Here is a 25503-nt window from a genome sequence, read left to right on the forward strand (position 1 = left end):
GGTCTGTAAATTGTCCACTAGAGGGCACCGTGCTGCTTCACTGTGAAAACTAGGGACTGATGTGCTGCCATGTGACACTGATCAGTGAAGAGCTTCTCCTTGTCCTGAGGCAGAATGTGAAGGAGTAACGCTCTCCTCCCACTGCCTCGCCCCAGTGCAGTGTCCACAATCCTCCAGCAGAGGGCAGTTATTTGACTGGTTTTGCCCCACTGCCTCACCTCAGTGCAGTGTACAGAGTCCTCCAGCAGAGGGCAGTTGTTTGACTGGTTTTGCCCCACTGGCTCGCCCCAGTGCAGTGTCCAGAGTCCTCCAGCAGAGGGCAGTGGTTTGGACTGGTTTTGTCCAAACTGCCCCGCCTCAGTGCAGTGTACAGCGTCCTCCAGCAGAGGGCAGCTGTTTGACTGGTTTTGCCCCACTGCCTCGCCCCAGTGCAGTGTGTCCAGAGTCCTCCAGTAGAGGGCAGTGGTTTGGACTGGTTCTGCCACACTGCCTCGCCTCAGTGCAGTGTGTCCAGAGTCCCCCAGTAGAGGGCAGTGGTTTGGACTGGTTTTGTCCCACTGCCTCGCCTCATTGCAGTGTACAGAGTCCTCCAGTAGAGGGCAGTGGTTTGGACTGGTTTTGTGCCACTGCAGTGCTCGGAGTCCTCCAGTAGAGGGCAGTGGTTCGGACTGGTTTTGTCCCACTGCAGTGCTCGGAGTCCTCCAGTAGAGGGCAGTGGTTCGGACTGGTTTTGTGCCACTGCAGTGCTCGGAGTCCTCCAGTAGAGGGCAGTGGTTTGGACTGGTTTTGTCCCACTGCAGTGCTCGGAGTCCTCCAGTAGAGGGCAGTGGTGGTTTGGACTGGTTTCGTTTCCAATGGCTCCTCGGTGTGAGCTCCTCCCTCGGCGCCTCCTGCTGGCCTGTAGCAGAATCATTAAGTGCTGGTTAAAGGACAATGCAGAATATTATATCAGATAAAAACGCGGCACAAGCCTCTAAATATCATTTAGCAATATATCCATGATGATTTATTTATTAACCGCAATTGGAATTTTGTGTTTTAACAATGTGCAAAGAGTAGGCAGCAGATCAGATTATTATCTGGGGGGGGGGGGGGGTCGGGGGCGTCCTACCTGCAGTCCCAGCTCCCCCTGCTGGACATCGGGATCCATCCAATGCTCCATCAGACTGACCTCAGCTCCCAGATTCCGGATCCTGTGGAGTAGAGCAGCAAACAGATCTGTGAAAACTAGGGAGTGTGTGTGTGTGTGTGTGTGCGCGTGACAACGCACCACATGGAGGAAGCGGGTCATCCGTGCACCACAGGAAGTCGCCGTGGAGCACAGGCTTCACTTCCTGTACGGCTCCCCAAACGTCTTCTGGACGACGATGAGTTTGTCTGACGGGGTGAAGCTGCTGCTGAACGAAGACACGGAGTCTTAGGAACACAATAAAACACTTTCAACATTTATAATCTTCCAAGTTACACTTCAATATAAAAACTGAAGAAATTAAGTTTTGTTTTTAAATCCAACAGAACCTGTTCTAATATTGCAGCTACAGGAGTGGGATGTGACCCGGGGCCAGGCGCTCCTGTCAGGCATAAATCAGGGAACAATGACGCGTGTGCCTTATCATGCACAACATCAACAGCAGAAGAAGAATCTGGATGAGATTCCTGCTCATCACCTGATCTGTTGACGCGTCTCCACAGCGTCACAAAGCAGGAAACGATCTGTGGGGAACGTCTCAGAACAGAGAAGAAGCAACCGTTCACATTCAGGCTGGATCACAGGCGATCAATGACGCTGTCCGACGGATGAAGTTCATGAAGTACACGCAGGATGTGACCCGCTTCTCCTCTCCCAGGATCGACATCCATGCAGGCCAGAACTTCCTGCAGGAGAACAGGGGAGGAGCTTCAGAGGAGGGCACAGTCGAGGGAGCACCAATGGGAGGAGCAGCGAGGAGCAGCTCCACCACCGTAACACTGCAGACAACAATGAGGAGCAAAGGGTCTACTTTGATGAGACACATTTCAAACAGGGGGGGGGTTCTCCCAGAGGCCTCCTGTTTATTTCAAACATGTTGTTGTTGTTGAACAGCGTCTGATCTGTCAGGATAATGTCAAACGATGTTTGTCACCAGTTCAGCAAACTGTAAAATCAGCCATTAAGTGTAGAGGAGTCGTTTTCCTGGGGGGGCGACAGGAAGAACCGAGTGATACACGCCTCCTGCTTTACCGTCAACAAACTACAGCGTGTGTGTGACGGGGATACAGGACTGCTTCCATTACTGTCGTTTACACACAAAACACACAATACAGACACACACAAAGAAAATCAACAGAATTTGAATAGTTGAATTAAGTGTGGAACAAAATAAGTCACATACCCTGGTTGAGTTTTAGGTGTGTGTGTGTGTGTGCGTGTGTGTGTGTGCGTGCGTGTGCGTGTGAGGACACTCACCTTTAAAGTGTTAAGAGTCATGTCTGCCTTTAGAGAGTCTGGGACCACGCCAGCATCATCTGGTAACCCTGGAAACAGAAACCTGGCAACAATGCATTGTTCCGAGCAAAGCAACTCGTGTAGCTATAATAATAATAATAATAATAATAATAATCGTGTGATGAACTAAATTTGGGGATAAAAGAGAACATTTGAAAAGTGTTCTGAAAGAGAAAACCTGCCAACTAAATTTGAGGTTTCACAAAACTCTAACTTAAAATGCAGAAGACGAAGAAGAGATGTATTTTGTCTCCAGGCTAGCATTCAGGCATGAACGGGTTAAATATACGACAAACACCAGCTTCAGTTTCGGGCTTTCAGATCTGAAAACTACAGGATCTCAAAAGGCTCATTTGAAGAAGCAAACAAAAGGTGTGAGTACAAAGTTTAGAATTTACCGGACGAGGCTGTAGAAAGTAGCCTGAACCTCCGGGACAGCCGGCCCGGAGGGGGGGGGGGTTCCAGCGTGTCTTCCGTCGGTGTCCAGCGTGTCTTCTGTCGGTGTCCAGCGTGTCTTCTGTCACGCTGGACACCACACGACCTGGACCCTGACAGAAGACACGCTGGACACCGAAAAATCTGGACCCTGACGGGAGACACGCTGGACACCGACAGAAGACACGCTGGACACCGAACGACCTGGACCCTGAAAGAAGACACGCTGGACACTGGACGACCTGGACCCTGACGGGAGACACGCTGGACACCGACAGGAGACACGCTGGACACCGAAAGATCTGGACCCTGACGGGAGACACGCTGGACACCGAAAGATCTGGACCCTGACAGAAGACACGCTGGACACCGAAAGATCTGGACCCTGACAGAAGACACCGAACACCGAACGACCTGGACCCTGACAGAAGACACCGAACACCGAAAGATCTGGACCCTGACAGAAGACACGCTGGACACCGAAAGATCTGGACCCTGACAGAAGACACCGAACACCGAACAACCTGGACCCTGACAGAAGACACGCTGGACACCGGCAGAAGACACGCTGGACACCGGCAGAAGACACGCTGGACACCGGCAGAAGACACGCTGGACACCGGCAGAAGACACGCTGGACACCGACGGAAGACACGCTGGACACCGAACGACCTGGACCCTGACAGAAGACACTGAACACCGAACGACCTGGACCCTGACAGAAGACACGCCGGACACCAAACGACCCGGACAGAAGACACTGAACACCAAACGACCCGGACCCTGACAGAAGACACTGAACACCGAACGACCTGGACCCTGACAGAAGACACGCCGGACACCAAACGACCTGGACCCTGACAGAAGACACGCTGGACACCGAAAGATCTGGACCCTGACGGGAGACACGCTGGACACCGACAGAAGACACGTTGGACACCGAACGACCTGGACCCTGACAGAAGACACGCTGGACACCGAAAGATCTGGACCCTGACGGGAGACACGCTGGACACCGACAGAAGACACGTTGGACACCGAACGACCTGGACCCTGACAGAAGACACGCTGGACACCGACAGAAGACACGCTGGACACCGAACGACCTGGACACCGACGGAAGACACGCTGGACATCGACAGAAGACACGCTGGACACCGACAGAAGACATGCTGGACACCGACAGAAGACACGCTGGACACCGACGGAAAACACGCTGGACACTGAAAGACCTGGACCCTGACAGAAGACACGCTGGACACCGAACGACCTGGACACCGACAGAGGACAAGCTGGACACCGAACGACCTGGACCCTGACAGAAGACACGCTGGACACCGACAGAAGACACGCTGGACACTGACGGAAAACACGCTGGACACCGAAAGACCTGGACCCTGACAGAAGACACGCTGGACACCGAACGACCTGTCCAGCGTGTTGCCGTCAGGGTCCAGCGTGTCTTCTGTTGGTGTCCAGCGTGTCTTCTGTCGGTGTCCAGCATGTCTTCTGCCGGTGTCCAGCGTGTCTTCTGCCGGTGTCCAGCGTGTCTTCTGCCGGTGTCCAGCGTGTCTTCTGTCGGTGTCCAGATTTTTCGGTGTCCAGCGTGTCTTCCGTCAGGGTCCAGGTCGTTCGGTGTCCAGCGTGTCTTCTGGAAGACACGCTGGACACCGGCAGAAGACACGCTGGACACCGGCAGAAGACACGCTGGACACAGGCAGAAGACACGCTGGACACCGAACGACCTGGACCCTTACTAAAGACCTTCCGTCAGGGTCCAAATCTTTCAGTGTCCAGCGTGTCTTCCGTCAGGGTCCAGCGTGTCTTCCGTCAGGGTCCAGGTCGTTCGGTGTCCGGCGTGTCTTCTGTCGGTGTCCGGCGTGTCTTCTGTCGGTGTCCAGCGTGTCTTCTGTCAGGGTTGTGTCTTCCGTCTGTGTCCAGCGTGTCTTCCGTCAGGGTCCAGGTCGTTCGGTGTCCAGCGTGTCTTCCGTCAGGGTCCAGGTCGTTCGGTGTCCAGCGTGTCTTCTGTCGGTGTCCTCTGTCGGTGTCCAGCGTGTCTTCCGTCGGTGTCCAGGTCGTTCGGTGTCCAGCGTGTCTTCCGTCAGGGTCCAGGTCGTTTGGTGTCCAGCGTGTCTTCCGTCGGTGTCCAGCGTGTCTTCCGTCGGTGTCCAGCGTGTCTCCCGTCGGTGTCCAGCGTGTCTTCCGTCGGTGTCCTCTGTCAGTGTCCATCGTGTCTTCCGTCGGTGTCCAGGTCGTTTGGAAGACCTGGACACTTTGTGGATCAACCTCCACAAAGTGGGACCACGGACTCCTACATCAAGACGCATTACCTTCAAGTGGAGACCGAGTCCCAGCGTGTCCTCTGTTGTGGTAAAGGTCAGATATGTGACCTTGAGATGTGACGAACGTCCGACATTAACGTCAGATTGAATTAAACATCGCTCAGTCGGAAATCAAATAATTTATAATGTTGCCTCAGTCCAACAAACAATGTCCCGTTTAGGGACACGTGTCGAGTGCGTATTTAGAAGTACTGAAAGAATGCAAGCAAACAAAAAAACTAAAAAACATGCTTCTATTCCGTTTTCCTACGTCATGGCGCTGAGCGTCCAACCGCTGTCCCGCCTACTCCTTACCTCCTGGAGCGACACGAAGGAGCAGCAACGGTTTGCATCGCTCACTCAGTGACGCAGGACAACAAACCTTCAGGGACAGTCAACTCATGAAATCAACTGTTCCGGGACAGACAAAGCGGTCCACAGTCGTCCTTAAAGGACATCTACCTGGAGACGCCCACGCACGCCGTAGCTGGGATCCAGTGGCCCACCGGGGGAATTATTGGCTAGCGTTCCGGAGCTCAGCCGCAGCCGCGCCGCTGCCCGTCAGCGGGACACCGAGGCTGAGCTCAAAAAGGAACAAACACCATTAATACTGAGGAAGTCTTCTTCAGAAAGGAAGAGGAAGACATCACTAGAAAAGAGGACAAGAGAGCCAAGTGGGGGAAGAGGAAGAGCAAGAGGAGGGCGGAGGAGGAGAAGAGAATGAAAAATGGATGAAGGTCAATGGGAGAGGGGGGGTCAAGTTGGGGAGAAGTGGGAAGGGGAGGGAGGTGGAGAAGATAATTAAAAGGGATGAAGGTCAATGGGAGTGGGGGGGTCAAGTTGGGGAGAGAGGTGGAGAAGAGAATGACAAGGGATGAAGGGAAAGGAGCGTATGGGAAACATGGAGAAGCCCAAGAAGGAGAAAGAATCGAATGGAATAGGGATGAAAGAAGAGGAGGGTATGGGAGGCGGGGAGTAGGGGGGAGGGGAGCGTATGGGAGACGGGGAGGAGGCACATGAACTAGGGATGAAAGGAGATAAGGATATGGAAGGCGGAGAGTAGGAGGGAGAGAAGGGTATGGGAGACGGGGAGGAGGCACATGAACTAGGGATGAAAGGAGATAAGGATATGGAAGGCGGAGAGTAGGAGGGAGAGCAGGGTATGGGAGGCGGGGAGGAGGCGAATGAACTAGGGATGAAAGGAGATAAGGATATGGAAGGCGGAGAGTAGGAGGGAGAGGAGCGTATGGGAGACGGGGAGGAGGCGAATGAACTAGGGATGAAAGGAGATAAGGATATGGAAGGCGGAGAGTAGGAGGGAGAGCAGGGTATGGGAGGCGGGGAGGAGGCGAATGAACTAGGGATGAAAGGAGATAAGGATATGGAAGGCGGAGAGTAGGAGGGAGAGAAGGGGATGGGAGACGGGGAGGAGGAGAGAGAGGAGGGGATGGAAAACGAGGAGGAGGAGGTAGAGGAGGGTATGGGAGACGGGGAGGAGGAGGGAGAGGAGGATGAAGATACATCAGCAGAATAGCGGGGGGACCTGCAAGAAAAGTTGGAGCAAGAGGAGTCGAGAGAAATGGGGGAGGAGGGGTCAGGTGGGGAGGAGGTGGCCTCGGGAGAGCAGCGGTAGGGGGGCTCGAAGTGGAACGGCCCGACCGGAACCCTCCTCCAGATCACTCTCAGGGTGCAGGGCCGGTTTGGGCTGGGAATGGAAACCGTTTTCCAAACGCAGCGCTGAAAAATAAGAAGCCAGAAACAAGTTAAAATATCTGCAGGGGGTGACAGAAACACACAATTATTATCGATTTACTAAACGCCATAGCAACACACCATTATTATCTATTTACTAAACACCATAGCAACACAGCATTATTATTCATTGACTAAACAAACACCATAGCAACACAGCATTATTATTCATTTACTAAACACCATAGCAACACACCATTATTATTCATTTACTAAACACCATAGCAACACACCATTATTATTCATTTACTAAACACCATAGCAACACACCATGATTATTCATTTACTAAACACCATAGCAACACACCATTATTATTCATTTACTAAACACCATAGCAACACACCATTATTATTCATTTACTAAACACCATAGCAACACACCATTATTATTCATTTACTAAACACCATAGCAACACACCATTATTATTCATTTACTAAACACCATAGCAACACACCATTATTATTCATTTACTAAACACCATAGCAACACAGCATTATTATTCATTGACTAAACAAACACCATAGCAACACAGCATTATTATTCATTTACTAAACACCATAGCAACACACCATTATTATTCATTTACTAAACACCATAGCAACACACCATTATTATTCATTTACTAAACACCATAGCAACACACCATGATTATTCATTTACTAAACACCATAGCAACACACCATTATTATTCATTTACTAAACACCATAGCAACAAACAATTATTATCCATTTACTAAACAAACACCATAGCAACACACCATTATTATTCATTTACTAAACACCATAGCAACACACCATTATTATGCATTTACTAAACACCATAGCAACACACCATTATTATTCATTTACTAAACACCATAGCAACACACCATTATTATGCATTTACTAAACACCATAGCAACACACCATTATTATCTATTTACTAAACACCATAGCAACACACCATTATTATCTATTATCACCATCAACTGACTGCTGATAGGTCGATGACTCAGTTTATAACTACAATAAATATAAACATTCATATTTAAATCTGTTCTATGCATGTATAACGTGAAACCAAAGACAATGAGGCCAAATCAAAACAACAACGTTTTGTTGTTGTTAAATACGAGTGGGTTCGTGGGTTCGAGCAGGGAAATACTCTCCAACGTCGCTAAAGACATTCTCTGTCCCGTGATTTTTAACAGAAACAGAAACAGTCTGCTTCATTTCAACAGTACGAGCTACAGATTTCTACAGAGACAGAAGATTCTCTAGCGCAGGGGTCCCCAAACTACGGCCCACCTCCACATTTGGCCCGGCCCCCTGAACATTACCCATCAGTGCCCCTATCTGGCCCCCGCCAATATTTTAGGGTCCATGAACGCAGTGCATCCGATCATAATTTTACTCTGAACTCTGATCGGACGAAATAAGTTTTGTGCATGTAAAGGTAGCCGTCTGAGACTAGAAGAGACTAGACTGTGACTAGAATGGAACCTGACATTCAACTTCTCACCAGCCAGACGCAGGCCCGCAGCCAGACGCAGGCCCGCAGCCAGACGCAGGCCCGCAGCCAGACGCAGGCCCGCAGCCAGACGCAGGCCCACAGCCAGACGCAGGCCCGCAGCAGGCCCGCAACCAGACGCAGGCCCGCAGCCAAACGCAGGCCCGCAGCCAGACGCAGGCCCGCAACCAGACGCAGGCCCGCAGCCAGACGCAGGCCCGCAACCAGACGCAGGCCCGCAGCCAGACGCAGGCCCGCAACCAGACGCAGGCCCGCAGCCAGACGCAGGCCCGCAGCCAGACGCAGGCCCGCAGCCAGACGCAGGCCCGCAACCAGACGCAGGCCCGCAGCCAGACGCAGGCCCGCAGCCAGACGCAGGCCCGCAGCCAGACGCAGGCCCGCAGCCAGACGCAGGCCCGCAGCCAGACGCAGGCCCGCAGCCAGACGCAGGCCCGCAGCCAGACGCAGGCCCACAGCCAGACGCAGGCCCGCAGCAGGCCCGCAACCAGACGCAGGCCCGCAGCCAAACGCAGGCCCGCAGCCAGACGCAGGCCCGCAACCAGACGCAGGCCCGCAGCCAGACGCAGGCCCGCAACCAGACGCAGGCCCGCAGCCAGACGCAGGCCCGCAACCAGACGCAGGCCCGCAGCCAGACGCAGGCCCGCAGCCAGACGCAGGCCCGCAACCAGACGCAGGCCCGCAGCCAGACGCAGGCCCGCAGCCAGACGCAGGCCCGCAGCCAGACGCAGGCCCGCAACCAGACGCAGGCCCGCAGCCAGACGCAGGCCCGCAACCAGACGCAGCCAGACGCAGGCCTGCAGCTAGACGCAGGCCCGCAACCAGACGCAGGCCCGCAGCCAGACGCAGGCCCGCAGCCAGACGCAGGCCCGCAGCCAGACGCAGGCCCGCAACCAGACGCAGGCCCGCAGCCAGACGCAGGCCCGCAGCCAGACGCAGGCCCGCAGCCAGACGCAGGCCCGCAACCAGACGCAGGCCCGCAGCCAGACGCAGGCCCACAGCCAGACGCAGGCCCACAGCCAGACGCAACCAGACGCAGGCCCGCAGCCAGACGCAGGCCCGCAGCCAGACGCAGGCCCGCAGCCAGACGCAGGCCCACAGCCAGACGCAACCAGATGCAGGCCTGCAGCCAGACGCAGGCCCGCAACCAGACGCAGGCCCGCAACCAGACGCAGGCCCGCAGCCAGACGCAGGCCCGCAGCCAGACGCAGGCCCACAGCCAGACGCAACCAGACGCAGGCCCTCAGCCAGACGCACGCCCACAGCCAGACGCAACCAGACGCAGGCCCTCAGCCAGACGCAGGCCCACAGCCAGACGCAACCAGACGCAGGCCCACAGCCAGACGCAGGCCCACAGCCAGACGCAACCAGACGCAGGCCCTCAGCCAGACGCAGGCCCACAGCCAGACGCAACCAGACGCAGGCCCACAGCCAGACGCAGGCCCACAGCCAGACGCAGGCCCACAGCCAGACGCAGGCCCACAGCCAGACGCAGGCCCGCAGCCAGACGCAGGCCCGCAGCCAGACGCAGGCCCGCAGCCAGACGCAGGCCCACAGCTCACACTGATAAACATACAAAGGTAAGCTCACCTTTCTGACTTGAATGAGTCATTCTGAGTATGAACAAATATAAACATAATAAAATCCATCTCCACAACCACACTGGTAGTGAAATGTGTTGTGCTGTATCACTTAGTTTGGTTTCTCAGCCTGCTTGCTTTGTGATTTTCACAGGAATGAGAGAGAGAGCTGCAAACAGTGGTATCTACGAGCCTAGTGGAACCTACAAATGGATTATAAGGAATGAACACAAGAACTTTGAGTGGCTGCTCATATGAGTAATATAAGTAAGAGATTCTGCTCTGACAACCAAGCTGAGGTTTTCCTGTTGAGATTGTGCACAGCACGACAGAAAGTTAATGTTCCAGGGAGGGTTATTTGGTTATGTGTGGCTGGAAAACAAAGTTTTACGTGACGCACCCCTGCGTCACGCATTACAAACTGACCCCGGCCCCCAATCAGAGAAGGGAAAAGTGATTTGGCCCTCACAGGAAAAGGTTTGGGGACCCCTGCTCTAGCGTCTCATGACAGTTGCTGCTTTAACAGCACAAACTAAAACACTCCGCCTAGCATTCCTGGACTGGAAGATTTTTTCTAAATGATTGTATGTTGACCAGACCGTAATTCACATTAAACATAGCAGATTAGATTGGCATCACCTTTAATCCATACAATATCTTAATTTATTCACACATTATTGACTCAACTGCCGGGGCCAACCGGCAGTTTTAGCATTAGCATTAGCATTAGCCCTTCTACAGCAAGCATTTTCTCAGAAGTGACCAACTCTACTTGCTAATTCTTACTCTAAGATTCTCAAAATACTGAATTAGAAGGGCGGGACAACTGGATAAAAGTTACTGGCTCAATTGCCAGGGCCAAACGGCAGTTTTAGCTTGAGCATTAGCATTAGCATTAGCTCCTCTACAGCAAGCAAGAAATTGCATTTGATTCAATTGAAACTTACCATCTTTGCAGATTGTCTTCGTGAGAAGTTGTCTTCAAGAAGAAAAAATCTTTGGTATTCCGAAGAAAAGTGCTCGATAAAGTGCTCGATAAAGGCTTCCAGTCGCTGCGGTCTGCAGGAGAGGTCGCTGTGGGTCCGTTTACTGCGTCAAACAGCAAACGAATGAGCGCGCCCGCCTCGGGGAGGCGGCTTATATAGTCTCAGATGACGTCACAACATCCGGGGCCTGCGTCGAGAACGTTGGCATTAGGGTAATTAGCTCACTACCTGTGAACTGTGTGGAGATAAAACAAAGTGAAAATGTCCCGTCTCCTGCTGGATCGATGGATGTTTAAATGGTTCCGTTTAGGTTCGATCGCGTCCCCGTCATTAGACTTTAATGTGGGGAGACGGAGACTCTGGCTGGCTAGCATTAGCATCACGCTAGCATTAGCTCGGAGCTCTTCGTGTTGGTGCGGATCCTCCTGTTTGTTGACAGACGTAATTCCCTCAGGAGGCTGCTGTCTGGTGTCGCTGTTTTGAAATGTGATTTCTCGTAAACAGACGATCGTTTAGCGGCTTGACTGCAGCCTCGGACGCTACAGGAAGTGGTGGAAGCTAGCCGAGCAGCTAAACAATCCTTCGGTCTGAATAACAGAACGCTAAAAACAGTGAAAACCACGAAGACAGAATGAATGTCTTGTGTTTATACGCTGGTAATTTGTGAATGTCATAATTTAGATTGTTTTATTGCAGGAAGTAACTAACGTGCATTAAGTCGCTCCATGGACGGAGCCGCAATGGGAAGCTTTGAATGGAGTTCATACTGACATTAGGAATAAAGTTATTCAGAAATGTTGCTTCTTCATTTTAGCTGCATAAATTAATACAAAATGCGAAATATGTCGAACGAAGCACGTTTAACTGTTATTGTTGTACACCATTATGTCGCCTGTCAAATGTTTGTGTTTCTGTTCCTTTCAATTAAACATCTGAAACTGGAAAGCTCAGTGTTGAAGATATATTATTATGCATGCATCTTGTAAAAGCCTTTATTTTGCGACCTTAAATATTTGAAAACAACAAACAGTGGAGAAGCGTCGCCGTCGGGAAGAGTAATCGATGGATCACAATTGATTAGTTATGCCTGCTTTACTAATTCATGTTCATGTGCACTGAGAAAGACATGCCCGTGTCTTTGGACGATGATACTGTAATGAACAAAGTGGCAGAGACCAGCGCACTGCTCAGGCGTTTATTCAGGTTGTCGGGTTGGCCATGTTTCTTTGAAACGACTCCTATGCAGAGCAACAAAAGATAAAGGCATCATTAGAAAGTTATGTTTCAGTGCAATAATTATTTTATCCTTTAATCAAGGATTAGATATATGTGAACACTAATGAGCTTGATATTTGATATTGCAGAAAAGGGCATTCTGATGTAAAGAATATTGTTGCAGATCTGCCCTCCACTCCTGCTCCCGCTGTTTTGTGATGTGTGATGATGATGATGATGATGAATATATTTATTAGATAGAATGTTAGAGTACAAGTACAGTCACACAGTAGCATGTATTACAGTACAAATAACGTCAAACATCCTGTCTAAGAGGAGCATTTCAAAAAAGCCCTTGCGGGCTTGTTTCCGTTGAAAGTCCTTCGTACATAAATCATCCACAAAAAAACAATACAAATAAAAATAAATCCAATATTAAATTACGCAATTGATGCAACGCAACATTAGAAAGACAAAAATAAAATGTTATTACACCGCCAGTGCAAACTAACAATTAATCTAAAATAAATTACACCACTGATGCGAAATGACAATAAATAACTTACATAAATTACAATAAATTACTAAAGCAATTAATACGTGCAACATAGGTGGACAAAAAAAAGGAGGGGGGGTTTGACCCGGAGAGAGTCGTGATGACTATCTCCGTTTCTGTCCCCCTAAAAGGTGTATTTTTAGGGCCTTTTTGAAGGAGGCCAAAGAGGTGCATGTTTTGAGGGCGGGAGTCAATCCGTTCCACCCTTGGGTGGCCGTATTGTAGAAAGATGATTTACCCATGTTAGTCCTATAGGAGGGGGTAATCAGGTTGTTGTTTGAGCTCCCTCTAGTGTTGTGGCTGTGGGTGTCACTAAATCTGTGGAGGTGTTCCGTCAGGTATGCAGGGATTGAGGGGACTGAGGGCAGAGCTGCATTGACTATTTTAAATGCCAATCCCATTTTGAGTTGTTTAACCCTGTCTTCTACCCTGAGCCATTTTAGGCTAGCAAAATGTCCAGGAAGAAGGTGGGTCATGGGCCCCAGATTGAGGAGTAGCCGAACATACAAGTGTCTGTACTTGTATGTTTTTTGTATTTAGTCATTACTGTTACATGTAGCACGACTTCACAGAGAAACATTCCTAGTCTGTGAACCACCATTGACAATAAACACCTGATTCTGATTCAGATTCTGAACTCGTGGTCTCATATTTGTGGCGGAATCGTTTCCTTGCAGAAGAAAAGGGATGATAGTGTTATTAGAAAGTGCAACACTTTTTAGATTATTTTAAATGTAATATTTTTATTTACAATACATAGGCCACGCCAACACTCCGAGCTGCTTCTTTTCTACATACGTTATAGTAAACATTAATCACACATAATGACACGTGGTTAACTGATACATGGTAGGAATAAGTTAGGGCTCATCCCAGGCGGAGGGTGAAAGCACCCCCTGGGAGGATGGTGATAACGCCCAGGCCCATCGACAGGGGGGGGGGACAACCGGGTATGTTGTCCCGGGCCCCAACAAGTCTGTTGACGGCCCTGATGATGCCCACTATAAAGATCACGGCTGTGGATCATTCGAGACTCTCCCACAGTCACGCTTCCGCGTCTGTTGAAGAGTCCAGCGCTGTATTTCCTTACCAACTTTGTAATTACTGAAAACACGCAGTAAACTTGATATTGTAATCCTGACTCATTATTGAATATACACCTCTAATACGAGAAAAAGGAACCGAGGGGAAATGGAGAATTCTAACAGAACACTTATTTGAACAAAAATATAGATTCTGATATTGTTGTAAAGAATAACGTTTCACTCGTTGAAATAAATATACAACGTAAAGGCACCCTTACTTACACTGAGTTGGAAAAACTGTACAAATATACACTGAATTACAAGGCTTTACTGAACCATGTGCTATTGTAGACTTAAAATGCAAGGTTGTAATTGCATGATTTTAATAATAGGTCGTGATCTAAGGTGGGCCGGTCTGAAGCAAGAAACTCCAGGGCTGAAAATGAGTCCCGCTCTGGCCCTTTTTGACTTATCTTGCAAGAAGAAGGAAAACACACAGAATTGGGGAAACTACCGGTACACGGGATTAAAGCTGATGAGTCATACGATGAAGCTACGGGAAAAGGTGGTTGAGGCTAGACTAAGGACAGAAGAAAGTATTTGTGAGCAGCAGTATGGCTTTATGCCGAGGAAGAGTACCACAGACGCAATGTTTGCGTTGAGGCTAGCAATGGGGAAGGTCAGAAGGAGCTGCATTGTGTCTGTCGTTAGATGGACAGCAGGGGGCGCAAGAGTTTGGGTTTTCTTTTTTCTTTATTGAAATCCTTCAACATATCCAGATCATTTTTAATTTTGTGATGCGGATGTTTTTCAATAAGGAGAGGTGCAACAGGAAATTAGCTCAATTACAGAGATCATTTTCTCACCACAGCAACTTTCTCCACTTCACCATGTCCTTTGCATCGTCCTCCCCAACACCAGCCACTCTCATGTCCTCCCTCACTACATCCATGTCTCTTCTCCTTGGTCGTCCTCGCCCGGCCCCTCTGTCAAATTTTAGAACCCATTGAGGCCCGCGAGTCAAAAAGTTTGCCCACCCCTGTTCTATGGCAACCTTCTACATCATGAAGACAAATACAAACAAATCATATCAAGGATATGAAGGTTTTCCAGGACCCACAGTTTCCTATAAAAGGCTCAATCATTACTACAAGCAAGAATACTACAATAAAATAATACTCATTTAAAACTACATTTCTATATTTCCGACTACTACTGGACTTTCTTATTGTCCCGTGAGGGGTCGCCACAGCAAACCAACGTTCTCCACTTCACCCCGTCCTTTGCATCGTCCTCCCCAACACCAGCCACTCTCATGTCCTCCCTCCCTACGTCCACGTCTCTTCTCCTGGGTCGTCCTCTAGTCCTGTTCCCTGGCAGTTCCATCCTCAGCATCCTTCTACCGATATAGTCCCCGTCTCTCCTCTGGACATGTCCAAACCATCCAAATCTGTCCTTTTTGACCCTATAATAATAATAATAATAATAATACATTTTATTTATATAGCGCTTTTCTTAGAACTCAAAGACGCTTTACAGTGTACATAGTAAAAACAATAAAGTAAAACAAAAAATACAAACAATAAAAATGTGAACACGGATATAGAATCAATAAAATTCAAACAGTAAAATAATACATTAAAAGTGAACACGGTTTAAGCAGTCAATAAAAACTCCAACAGTGCAATTATACAGTAAAAGAAATATCAAACAGATATGTTTTAAGATCTGTTTAAATGAATTTAGATCCGGGCATGCTCGTAGCAGTTGTGGGAGTGTGTTCCAAAGTGTGGGTGCAGCAATGGAGAAGGCTCTATCACCCCAGGTTCGGAGCTTGGTCCTACAGGGGAGGGAGAGGAGGTTGGCGTCTGCGGAGCGGAGGGAACAAGATGGAGTGTGATGGTGGAGCAGATCTGTGAGGTAGGGGGGGGGCAGATTATGGAGAGCTTTGAAAGTGATGAGGAGGACTTTGAACTGTATGCGTTGGGGGACCGGGAGCCAATGAAGGTTTTTAAGGACCGGGGTGATGTGTTCACGGGAGCGGGTGTGGGTAAGGAGGCGAGCAGCAGAGTTTTGAATGTATTGCAGTTTATGTAGGGTTGTTGATGGTATTCCATAGAGAATGCTATTGCAGTAGTCAATTCTGGAAGTGACGAAGGCATGGATCAGGGTTTCGGCGGCGGAGAAGGTGAGTGATGGACGGAGGCGAGCTATGTCTCCATATCTCCAAAATGTCTCCGCATCTCGTTGGCGAAGGTAATACAACCATTTACGATGAAATTATAATTTTCAATCATTTCACACAATATTTTATTTGCTTCACACAATTTGAGATTCTCTAATGCGGCATGTAAAACGGGTCCCACAGGCGCCGCCTGCAGCGAGCAGCGCTTACAGGGTTAAAGGGGACGACGTGGAGACGCGACAGAAACACCGGGCTTTTGTTTCGACCGTCTGTTCTAATGCTGACCCGAAACCAATGCGCATCATCAGCGAAGGGGCGGCGCAGGTGGAGGTTGGCGTTCGGCGCTGATCATGTGATGCAGAGTCCACAGAAATCATCCAATCCAAGTGGGTCCCAGGTGGCCCCAGCGTCCCTCCCCCCGGTGGTTGGACAGTAGGACGATGCCAATGTTTGTCTCTGCCCAGATACTACGGAGACTGAACGAGTTAAGATGCAGCCGGTCAGGTTTACAAACTGCTTCAGGCCTGCTGTCAGGTGCTGCTCTCCGCCCGTCCTTCCACACACCCCACCGTCCTGGAGGGGACGGGGGGACGGGGTGTTAACGTTTGGGCAGTGGTGTATTTGATATGTTTCGTGGGTCCCAAGTATGTTCTCAGCTACAGCGTCTCACACAGCCTGAATTTAAACCAAGGGAACGACAAACTTGAACTGAAAGTAAAACGACGTCTTCGTCCTGGACGAGAGACCCGGAGAGACGCGTCTCCGCAAAGACGTCCCGAGTCTGATGGCCGTCATTGTTTCATGTTGTTCAGTCGCACGGTTTTTTCTAATTGAAACTGCCGGTGGTCGACGCGTTCCAAGAACCTCTTCCGCTCTACATACCTGAACACAGAGAGAGAGAGAGAGAGAGAGAGAGAGAGAGAACCGTTAATGGAATTTTAACTTGAAGACATGTTGATCTGTGACGCTACAGCTGTTTGTAGACGTGGACACGCACACATACACACACACACACACACCTACACACACGCACACACGCACGCACGCACACACACACACACACACCCACACACACACACCCTGCGTGACCCGCTCACCCGTCTCTGCCTCGGTTGTGGGTGGCCAGCTCTTCGGTGATGCCTTTCTCCGATTTGAACGCGTCCCAGTCCAACTTGGACTTTTCCAGAGTGCTCATCTTCGGTTTCTTTCCACCGATGTGACCCAAGATGCTCCCCATGCCTGCCGGGCGCTTGGAGCTGCACGCACGATGAGAGGAAGCGTCTGTGGCGTGTTCCGATCCGGTCTGAGCATGTACAGGTGGATGTTTCTGTACCTGGGGCCGGGTGTGCTGGCCGATGCTTCCTGCTCTTCATCCTTGATGCTCTGACTCTTCATATAACTCTTAGCTTCTCTGGAGTCTTTTGGCACCTCTTTTTGCACCCTGGCAGGGAGACACACATGCAGAGGGGCTAAACCGTGGGGGGGGGGGGGGGCAGAAACTGGAAACTCTCGTCCAGAGAGGATACGGTATGAATTTTATTCATATTCCGACGCCTTCTCAGCTTTAGCGGCTCAGGGAAGGGGGGTGGGGGTGGGTTCTGTTTCAGGGGAGAGACGGCGCTCTTTACAGCAGACGCTCGCTCTCTCTGTCGGCATGGCAACGCAGACGCCATGGAGAACAAAATGACCAAATCTAGAGTTATCCCGTCGATTTTCATCTCTGGCTTCTTCCTCACGTCGTTGCTGACGCTGCGGTTCCGACTGTAAAGGCTGAACGGAGGAGCCGATCGCCGTCTCACGTCACTCCCAGAATGCCTTGCGACGTAAACAACATTGGCGACCCCCAAAACGGATTATATATCTTATAGAAAGTGATTATCTATTTTTGTCCGACACTCAGAGGCAGAAACTCGCCCAGGACTTCTGTTCCGCGCGGAGCGCTTAGATCACGCTAGGAATACATTTAATTAGAACAAATGCATAAAAGCAAAAACCCGAAACGGTACGCAAGTGAACCGAACCGAACATGCAGAACCGAAACGGTTTGATACATTACGATCACGTGAACCATTGCGCCCAGAGTAGTTTTGGCTGCAGTACTTCAGTTTGCAGGATATATGAGGTATTTTGCAGTTTAAATGTGTACTTTTATGTATTTTTGATGGAACCAGCCCAGTTTATTAAAAAACAAAACAAAAAACTGTGATAGTACTGGAATGTGATGTCACTTCCTGTACAGTGACATTTACCTTTACCATCACAATGAAACAATTAGACCCCCCCCCAAAGGCAAGGAAACGTTCCCGACCTGAAACCCTGGCTTGCTGCAAACGGAGGATCAGAGGCATACCTGACTTCTTCTCCAGCGAAGTCGAAGACTTCAGTGATGGTAACGGTGGCCGGGCCTGAGGCTGCGCTTCCCGTCGTCAAAGGAGCAACTTTCAAGACGGAACGATCCTCCTGAAGTCAGGAATAAAAGAACCCAGAGCATCAGGAGCGAGGCAGGTTGGGGGTTACATATCCCAGGGATAATAGGGCGTATCCAACAAACAACAATAAACAACCATTCTGCAGAACGTGCCGTCTATCCTTCCTAAAAACGCACGCATTTCCTTTGCAAAGGAGGTGGAAATTAGCCAGCAGGGCAATAAGGAAGCCAGTTCCCGCTAACTAGAGTCAGAAGTAACAGTCATGACAGCTCCCACTCTCCTGGGGAGGCTGTGCACATGAGGTCAGTGTGTGTGTGTGTGTGTGTGTGTTCGTGGCCTTTCAGGCGGAGGAGGGGGCACCTCTTTGTGAAAGACGAGTGAATGAAGGACAAAGTACACTTCCTGCTAAAAGCCTCGAGAACATTTAATTCAATTCAGTTTTATTTCTACAGCACCAGATCACGCCAGGAAGTCGTCTCAAGGCACTTTACAGGATTAGCAGGTAAAGACAGAACGCAACCTGACCCACAAGAGCAAGAACTCTGGAGACGGAGGCATGGTGGACGGCCACCGGTCTGGATTTACCTTCTGAGACGGACTTGAAGCTGGACCTGTGCTCGCTTTGGGCCTGGACCCAACGTCAGACAGAAAACTGGCCCAGAGATCGTCAGACTTTTTCTTCCGTTCTGCCTCCTCATCGGGGGGGTTTCCCACCTCTTCCAGAGGATGCTGCGCTTCTTTCGCTCCATTCCCATCCTCCTCTTCTTCCTCATCTGCTTTCAGCACTCCTTTCTTCCTCTTTCTAGAGTTTTTCCAGAAGACCAGAGAATAAAGTTCATCAGCATTGTCATCGTGTTCTTCAATATGACTGAATAAAAACCAATAGCAGCACGATACATTTACACTGATCAAAAACGTGATCAGTTCTATACAAAAATCATTTCTACTTCAGAATTTGGGGACATAATTAAACATTTTGCTTATGAGATGCATCGTCTGGAATATATTTATTTATTAATTTATTTATAAAGCTGGAAACTAAAATGAGTAAAAATAAATAAATAAACGTCTTTGGAGAGCTTCTTTACAAAGGAGAAACATCCAACTGAGGAGGAGGAAGAACCCTGGATTAAAAAACAAGAACCCTGAATTCAAAAAACAAGAACCCTTAAATTAAAAAAAGAACCCTGGATTAAAACACAAGAACCCTAGATTCAAAAAAAGAACCCTGGATTCAAAAAACAAGAACCCTGGATTCAAAAAACAAGAACCCTGGATTCAAAAAAGAACCCTGGATTAAAACACAAGAACCCTGGATTCAAAAAAAGAACCCTGGATTCAAAAAACAAGAACCCTGGATTAAAACACAAGAACCCTGGATTCAAAAAAAGAACCCTGAATTCAAAAAAGAACCCTGGATTAAAACACAAGAACCCTGGATTCAAAAAAAGAACCCTGGATTCAAAAAACAAGAACCCTGGATTAAAACACAAGAACCCTGGATTCAAAAAAAGAACCCTGAATTCAAAAAAGAACCCTGGATTAAAACACAAGAAGCCCGGATTCAAAAAAGAACCCTGGGTTAAAACACAAGAACCCTGGATTAAAATGCAAGTACCTTGGAATTTATGAAAGAAAAAAACATGAACATGATGGACAGAGGCCATTATGGAGATCACGGAAACTAAAATGAGGAAAAAATAATAATAAACGTCTTTGGAGAGCTTCTTGACAAAGGAGAAACATCCAATTGAGGAGGAGGAAGAACCCTGGATTAATAAACAAGAACCCTTAAATTAAAAAAAGAACCCTGGATTAAAACACAAGAACCCCGGATTCAAAACAAGAACCCTGGATTTAAAAAAAGAACCCTGGATTCAAAACAAGAACCCTGGATTAAAATGCAAGTACCTTGGAATTTATGAAAGAAAAAAACATGAACATGAAGGACAGAGGCCATCATGGAGCTCACAGCTTCAACCCTGATTTTATCTGCACTGACCCCACATATGACTAATAAGAATAATCTTTGATTCATGAAGTAGACATGTAATAATCAGATATAGCATCACAAAAGTGTGAGATCTCATATTGGAAAAAATAAAGTTAAACCTGCATTGAAAACCCAGCTTTCCTTCATGTTCTCGGTTCTTGGCCGTCTCACCTCACACCGATGCCCAGCCTCTTCCTCTTCGTCTTCGTCTTCGTCTTGCTGCCGTGGTTCGGACGAGGAACATCGTCACACGCGTTCAGAGGGGCTTCCTTTTCACACTCGTTGATGTCATCTTCACTGAGGTCATCATCTGGGAAGAAACAGAAGAGGCAGCAGTTACAATACGAAAAATGGGCTGCAGAACAGCAGATCACCGAACAACGGGGCCAGGAAATCACCGGCGTGGCAGTCCTCTGTATTTAGAACTTCTGGGAATCCTGTGCATATCAGAAATCATGAGTCTAAATGCAACGTCTTTAATATCCAGGGTTCTCTTGTTTATCTTAGATAACATCCAGCTGCCTCGTGTCGGGAGGAAAATAAATCCACCCCGTCAAACATCATCTGGAAGATTTCTCACATTCACAAGGTCAACAAACCGGGACATTGCAAAGTTATCTGAAATGAAATGGAAGATGTTGGAAATGTTGAAGGCACAAAGCATGAGGCCTGGTCTAATGTGACCAACGTGCCAACAATCTAAAGACAAAGCCTTTTATTATTAAAGTACAATAAATGATTCGGTTTGAAACCAAATCTCTGAATCCTTGTCTTTAATCCCAGAGGGGAATTCCATCAGCAACATTGCTCTACTCCAGTGCCTCATGGGTAGTGCGGTTAGCAGGAGCTAACGTAGCACTGCCAGTTTCTCCCTTGTGCCGGTTCCAAGCCCGGATAAATGCAGAGAGTTGCGTCAGGAATGGCATCCGGGGTGTTGTGTGGCTTTCAGGCTCTGGGTGGACAAGAGAGGCTTCCAGAAGACTAGAATACAACAGCTCAGGTGATCAGGGAGACAGGTAGAGGAGAATCTAGAGAAGTGGAGGTCTGCTCTAGAAAAGAGAGGAATGAAGGTGAGCAGGAGTAAAACAGAGTACATGTGTGTAAATAAGAAGGTCCCAGGGGGGACAGTGAGGTTACAAGGAATAGACGTAAAGAAGGGAGAGGACTTCAGGTACCTCGGGTCAACAGAGCAGAGTGATGGAGAGAATGTGGAAAGGAGGTGAAGAATTGTGTGCAGGCAGGCTGGAACGGGTGGAGGAAAGTATCAGGTGTGTTCTGTGATAGGACGAAGGGACAGGTCTACAAGACGGTGGTGAGGACAGCTATGATGGACGGCTTAGAGACAGTGGTGAGGACAGCCATGATGGACGGCTTGGAGACAGTGGTGAGGACAGCCATGATGGACGGCTTAGAGACAGTGGTGAGGACAGCCATGATGGACGGCTTAGAGACAGTGGCTCTGAGGAAAGGACAGGAGGCGGAGCTAGAAGTGGAGGAGATGAAGATGCTGAGGTTCTCCTTGGGAGTGACCAAATTGGACAGGATTAGAAATGAGACAATAAGAGGGACAGTGAAGGTTATACGTTTTGGAGACAAGGTCAGAGAGACCAGACTTTGATGGTTTGGACACGTCCACAGGAGAGACGGGGACTAGATCGGTAGAAGGATGCTGAGGATGGAGCTGCCAGGGAACAGGACTCGAGGATGACCCAGGAGAAGAGACATGGACGTAGTGAGGGAGGACATGAGAGTGGCTGGTGTTGGGGAGGATGATGCAAAGGACAGGGTGAAGTGGAGAACGTTGGTTTGCTGTGGCGACCCCTCAGGGGACAAGCAGAAAGTCCAGTAGTAGGTTCCCGAACAACTCTAAAACGCATGTGTGTTACGAGACGTGGAAATGTCTCGATGATGACGACATCAAAGCCGCTGAACTTTTGGTGTAATTCAATGACCTTCGACACAAAACGCAGAGGAAGTGAACGTTCCAGAATTTTATTCTAATTCATTATTTGTACGATGATAAACGATGGTATTCCTGGAAAGCATACCCCCCCCCCCGGCATTGTTGCATGGGGGGCTGCGATCAGGAAATGCATGCTCAAGATGTAAAAGGAACAGGCGTGATGTAAACACTGTTGGCTTTCTTTTGTAAACTACAGTTTGAAGGAGGGGTAGGATTTAAATAAAGTTATTTGAACTTCTGCCCTTTGAGCAGAAAGTGAATGTGTATTACAGCATCGTGCTCAATAAAAGGCTACCTGTCTGCCTGTCTGTCTGCCTGCCTGCCTGCCTGCCTGCCTGCCTGCCTGCCTGCCTGCCTGTCTATCTTGATCGCTATATGGAAACACAGCGGAGAAAACGAAGCCATCAAAAAAACAATCCGAGATTAATCAGATCCATAAACACGTTAGGAGACACTCCACGGAAGCGCGGGGTCACTCCGCTCACCCGACGGGACGTAATCTGCATCTTCCTTCGATGAATATCCATCAGAGTCGTAGTCAGAGTACTGCATCGCTCTGGGTTAAAGTAGCGCGGTAGTTACTAGTTACAACTTAGAAGAGCAAATACATTCCGTGTGTCGAATGTATTTAACGTACAGTTATCTAAAAATCAGGAAATGTAAGTCCTTCTGCAACGACGGCAAGTCTGGAGGTTCAAAACGATTCCTTTCTTTTCTTCTTCTTCTTCTGACATTACTGCTTCTTCCTTGGTTGCGTTCCAGTGTTTCGCTCGAAAACGCTTCATTACCGCCCCCTGCTGCCCCGGACTGTAAACTAGTCCCCGCCCCATTTTGTGTGAATAAAGTTTTATATCAAAACAAATAAAGACGTTTTTTTTCAATAGAAAGGCTTTATGAACATAATAGGACAGAGGACAAACTCCCAGTGCAGATTTAACCATTCCACATTAAAAAAAAATCATAATCAAAAGGAGGTAAATCTAACAGTGAGATATATTATATCACTAACGCAAAAATGCAGCATATAAAAGAAAAGAACGATGATGAATACATTTATTAGGTAGAATGCTAGAGCACAAGTACAGTCAAACAGTAGTATGTTACAATACAAGTACAGTCACACAGTAGCGTGTATTACAGTACAATAAAAATAAAAATAAAACCAATATTAAATTACTCAATTGATGCAAAATAACAAATTAAAAATAAATTACACCACAGATGCAAAATAACAATAAATTAAAAAGACACATAATATGTACAACGTAGGTGGACAAATGGGGGGGGATTGATCCGGAGAGAGTCGTGATGACTATCTCCGTTTCTGTCCCCCTAAAAGGTGTATTTTTAGGGCCGTTTTGAAGGAGGCCAAAGAGGTGCATGTTTTGAGGGCAGGAGTCAAACAGTTCCACCCTTGGGGGGGCAGTATTGTAAAAAGATGATTTACCCATGTTAGTCCTATAGGAGGGAGTAATCAGGTTGTTGTTTGAGCTCCCTCTAGTGTTGTGGCTGTGGGTGTCACTAAATCTTTGGAGGTGTTTATTCAGGTATGCAGGGATTGAGGGGACTGAGGGCAGAGCTGCATTGACTATTTTAAATGCCAATCCCTTGAGATGGGGAGAAATGTAAATAAAAAATATAATAAATAAAAGAATATACTATACAAGTAAATTCAAATTAAATTACAAGAAGCGGGGGTGGGGATTTTATGTATATTGTATTTTGTAATAATAATGAGACTATTCACAAAAAAAATCCTTATTTTACTTAGTTTTTGAGGATTACACCTATTAGAATATTTTGAGAGAACCAAAATTCAATATCTCCAGATCCGGATGATATTGAAATCTACTTTCATAAATCCATTTGAAGGATAAATGTAATTTATGGTTTTAAAATGAACTTCTTCACACTTTTGGAAAATTGGGAATTTTAAGTATTTTGTTCGAATAGATAAAATTTCATATCTGTTATAATCTTCGAGAGTGAGTGAACTTTTTGTCCTACTCGGACATAAGGTTTTGACGAAATGCTGCCTTAAAAACATATTACATTTTTGGTTTACAAGGTCGAGACCATCTATCTTTACTTTGTGTAAATTTAAAGTTGGCAAGGTCAAAATATTATTCTTTATCGATTGGATTAAGACTCTTTGGATATTTTGTAAAACGTTATTTTTCAATGGAGCAAGATGTTCTATATTTAGCATTAATAGAATAGAAACTGAACAAATTAGGTCAAAGGTTGCTTTGAAGTTTCTCATCTATGCAATAACAGAGAAGTGTCTCCCTCTTTCTGCCTGCGACCATTCAAAACAATGTCCGTTTAGTTCAAGATATAAGTGACACATAACTGATTATGGCTTTCTGTTGTTTGTTGACTTTCATAAAGTGGTCCATTTATTCTTCAATCATTGCAGCTGTTTTGGTGAGAATTTCAGACGAGCAATCCAGTCCCTTTATCTGGATACTAACAGTTGTGTTTCCTTGTTGCGACACACCACTCCTCGGTTTACAGTAAGAAGAGGCGTAAAACAAGGATGCCCAATTTCCCCCTCCCTGCAGAAAGGCTTGATATCCTCATTACATGCTCAAATATTGAACCATTAAATCTCTTTGATTGTCATCTATCTATCAGTCAGAATACAACAGTATTCCTTAAAACTTGGAACCAATCCCCCAAATTGTTCAAATCATGGAATTTCTTTTCTTTTCTTTTCTTTTTTTTTTTCCAAAGGCATCAGCTTTACGACCTCATTTGAATAAGTGTATTCTGTTTCCAATGCATGACTGCCCTCTAGAGGAGATGTTCGGTATCCCAATAAGGGCATCAGTGAAATGTCTTGGGGCGCATATCAATAAGGCCTCGACACAGAGTGAAAACATTTATATTGGAGAGTGTAAATCCAGGCTTTATTGTTGGTGTCTCCATTTTTGGTCGCAACCTAAATACAAAAATGGAAAGTTCTTCACGTTGCATATTCTCTCTGCATTAAAAAAAGCAACCAAAGCTATTAATGCATTGAACTTTGATTACATTTAGAAAATAACACGCTTTTTAACGAGAGCCA

At 47.7% G+C, this 25503-nt stretch overlaps 1 protein-coding gene across 1 annotated transcript; it reads right to left on the reverse strand.

Annotated features, from left to right (window-relative positions):
• Nucleotides 1–16839: 16839 nt before the first annotated feature.
• Nucleotides 16840–22985, reverse strand: cfdp1 (craniofacial development protein 1). The gene is made up of 7 exons (XM_068739768.1): nucleotides 22919–22985; nucleotides 20642–20780; nucleotides 19063–19279; nucleotides 18399–18508; nucleotides 17382–17489; nucleotides 17146–17304; nucleotides 16840–16930 (listed from the first exon to the last, which is right to left on the reverse strand). The coding sequence occupies exons 1-7, from the start codon at nucleotides 22983–22985 to the stop codon at nucleotides 16840–16842; spliced, it is 891 nt and encodes a 296-aa protein (XP_068595869.1).
• Nucleotides 22986–25503: the final 2518 nt, after the last annotated feature.

The sequence above is a fragment of the Brachionichthys hirsutus genome, chromosome 5 (assembly GCF_040956055.1).
Source record: "Brachionichthys hirsutus isolate HB-005 chromosome 5, CSIRO-AGI_Bhir_v1, whole genome shotgun sequence".
NCBI lineage: Eukaryota > Metazoa > Chordata > Actinopteri > Lophiiformes > Brachionichthyidae > Brachionichthys > Brachionichthys hirsutus.

Coding starts and splice junctions, on each gene's coding strand:
- cfdp1 (XM_068739768.1), bottom strand. CDS start 22,985: ATGCAGTACTCTGACTACGACTCTGATGGATATTCATCGAAGGAAGAT. Junction 18,509..19,062: donor CTTCAAGTCCGTCTCAGAAG/GTAAATCCAGAC, acceptor TCCTGACTTCAG/GAGGATCGTTCCGTCTTGAA. Junction 16,931..17,145: donor CACAACCGAGGCAGAGACGG/GTGAGCGGGTCA, acceptor CTCTGTGTTCAG/GTATGTAGAGCGGAAGAGGT.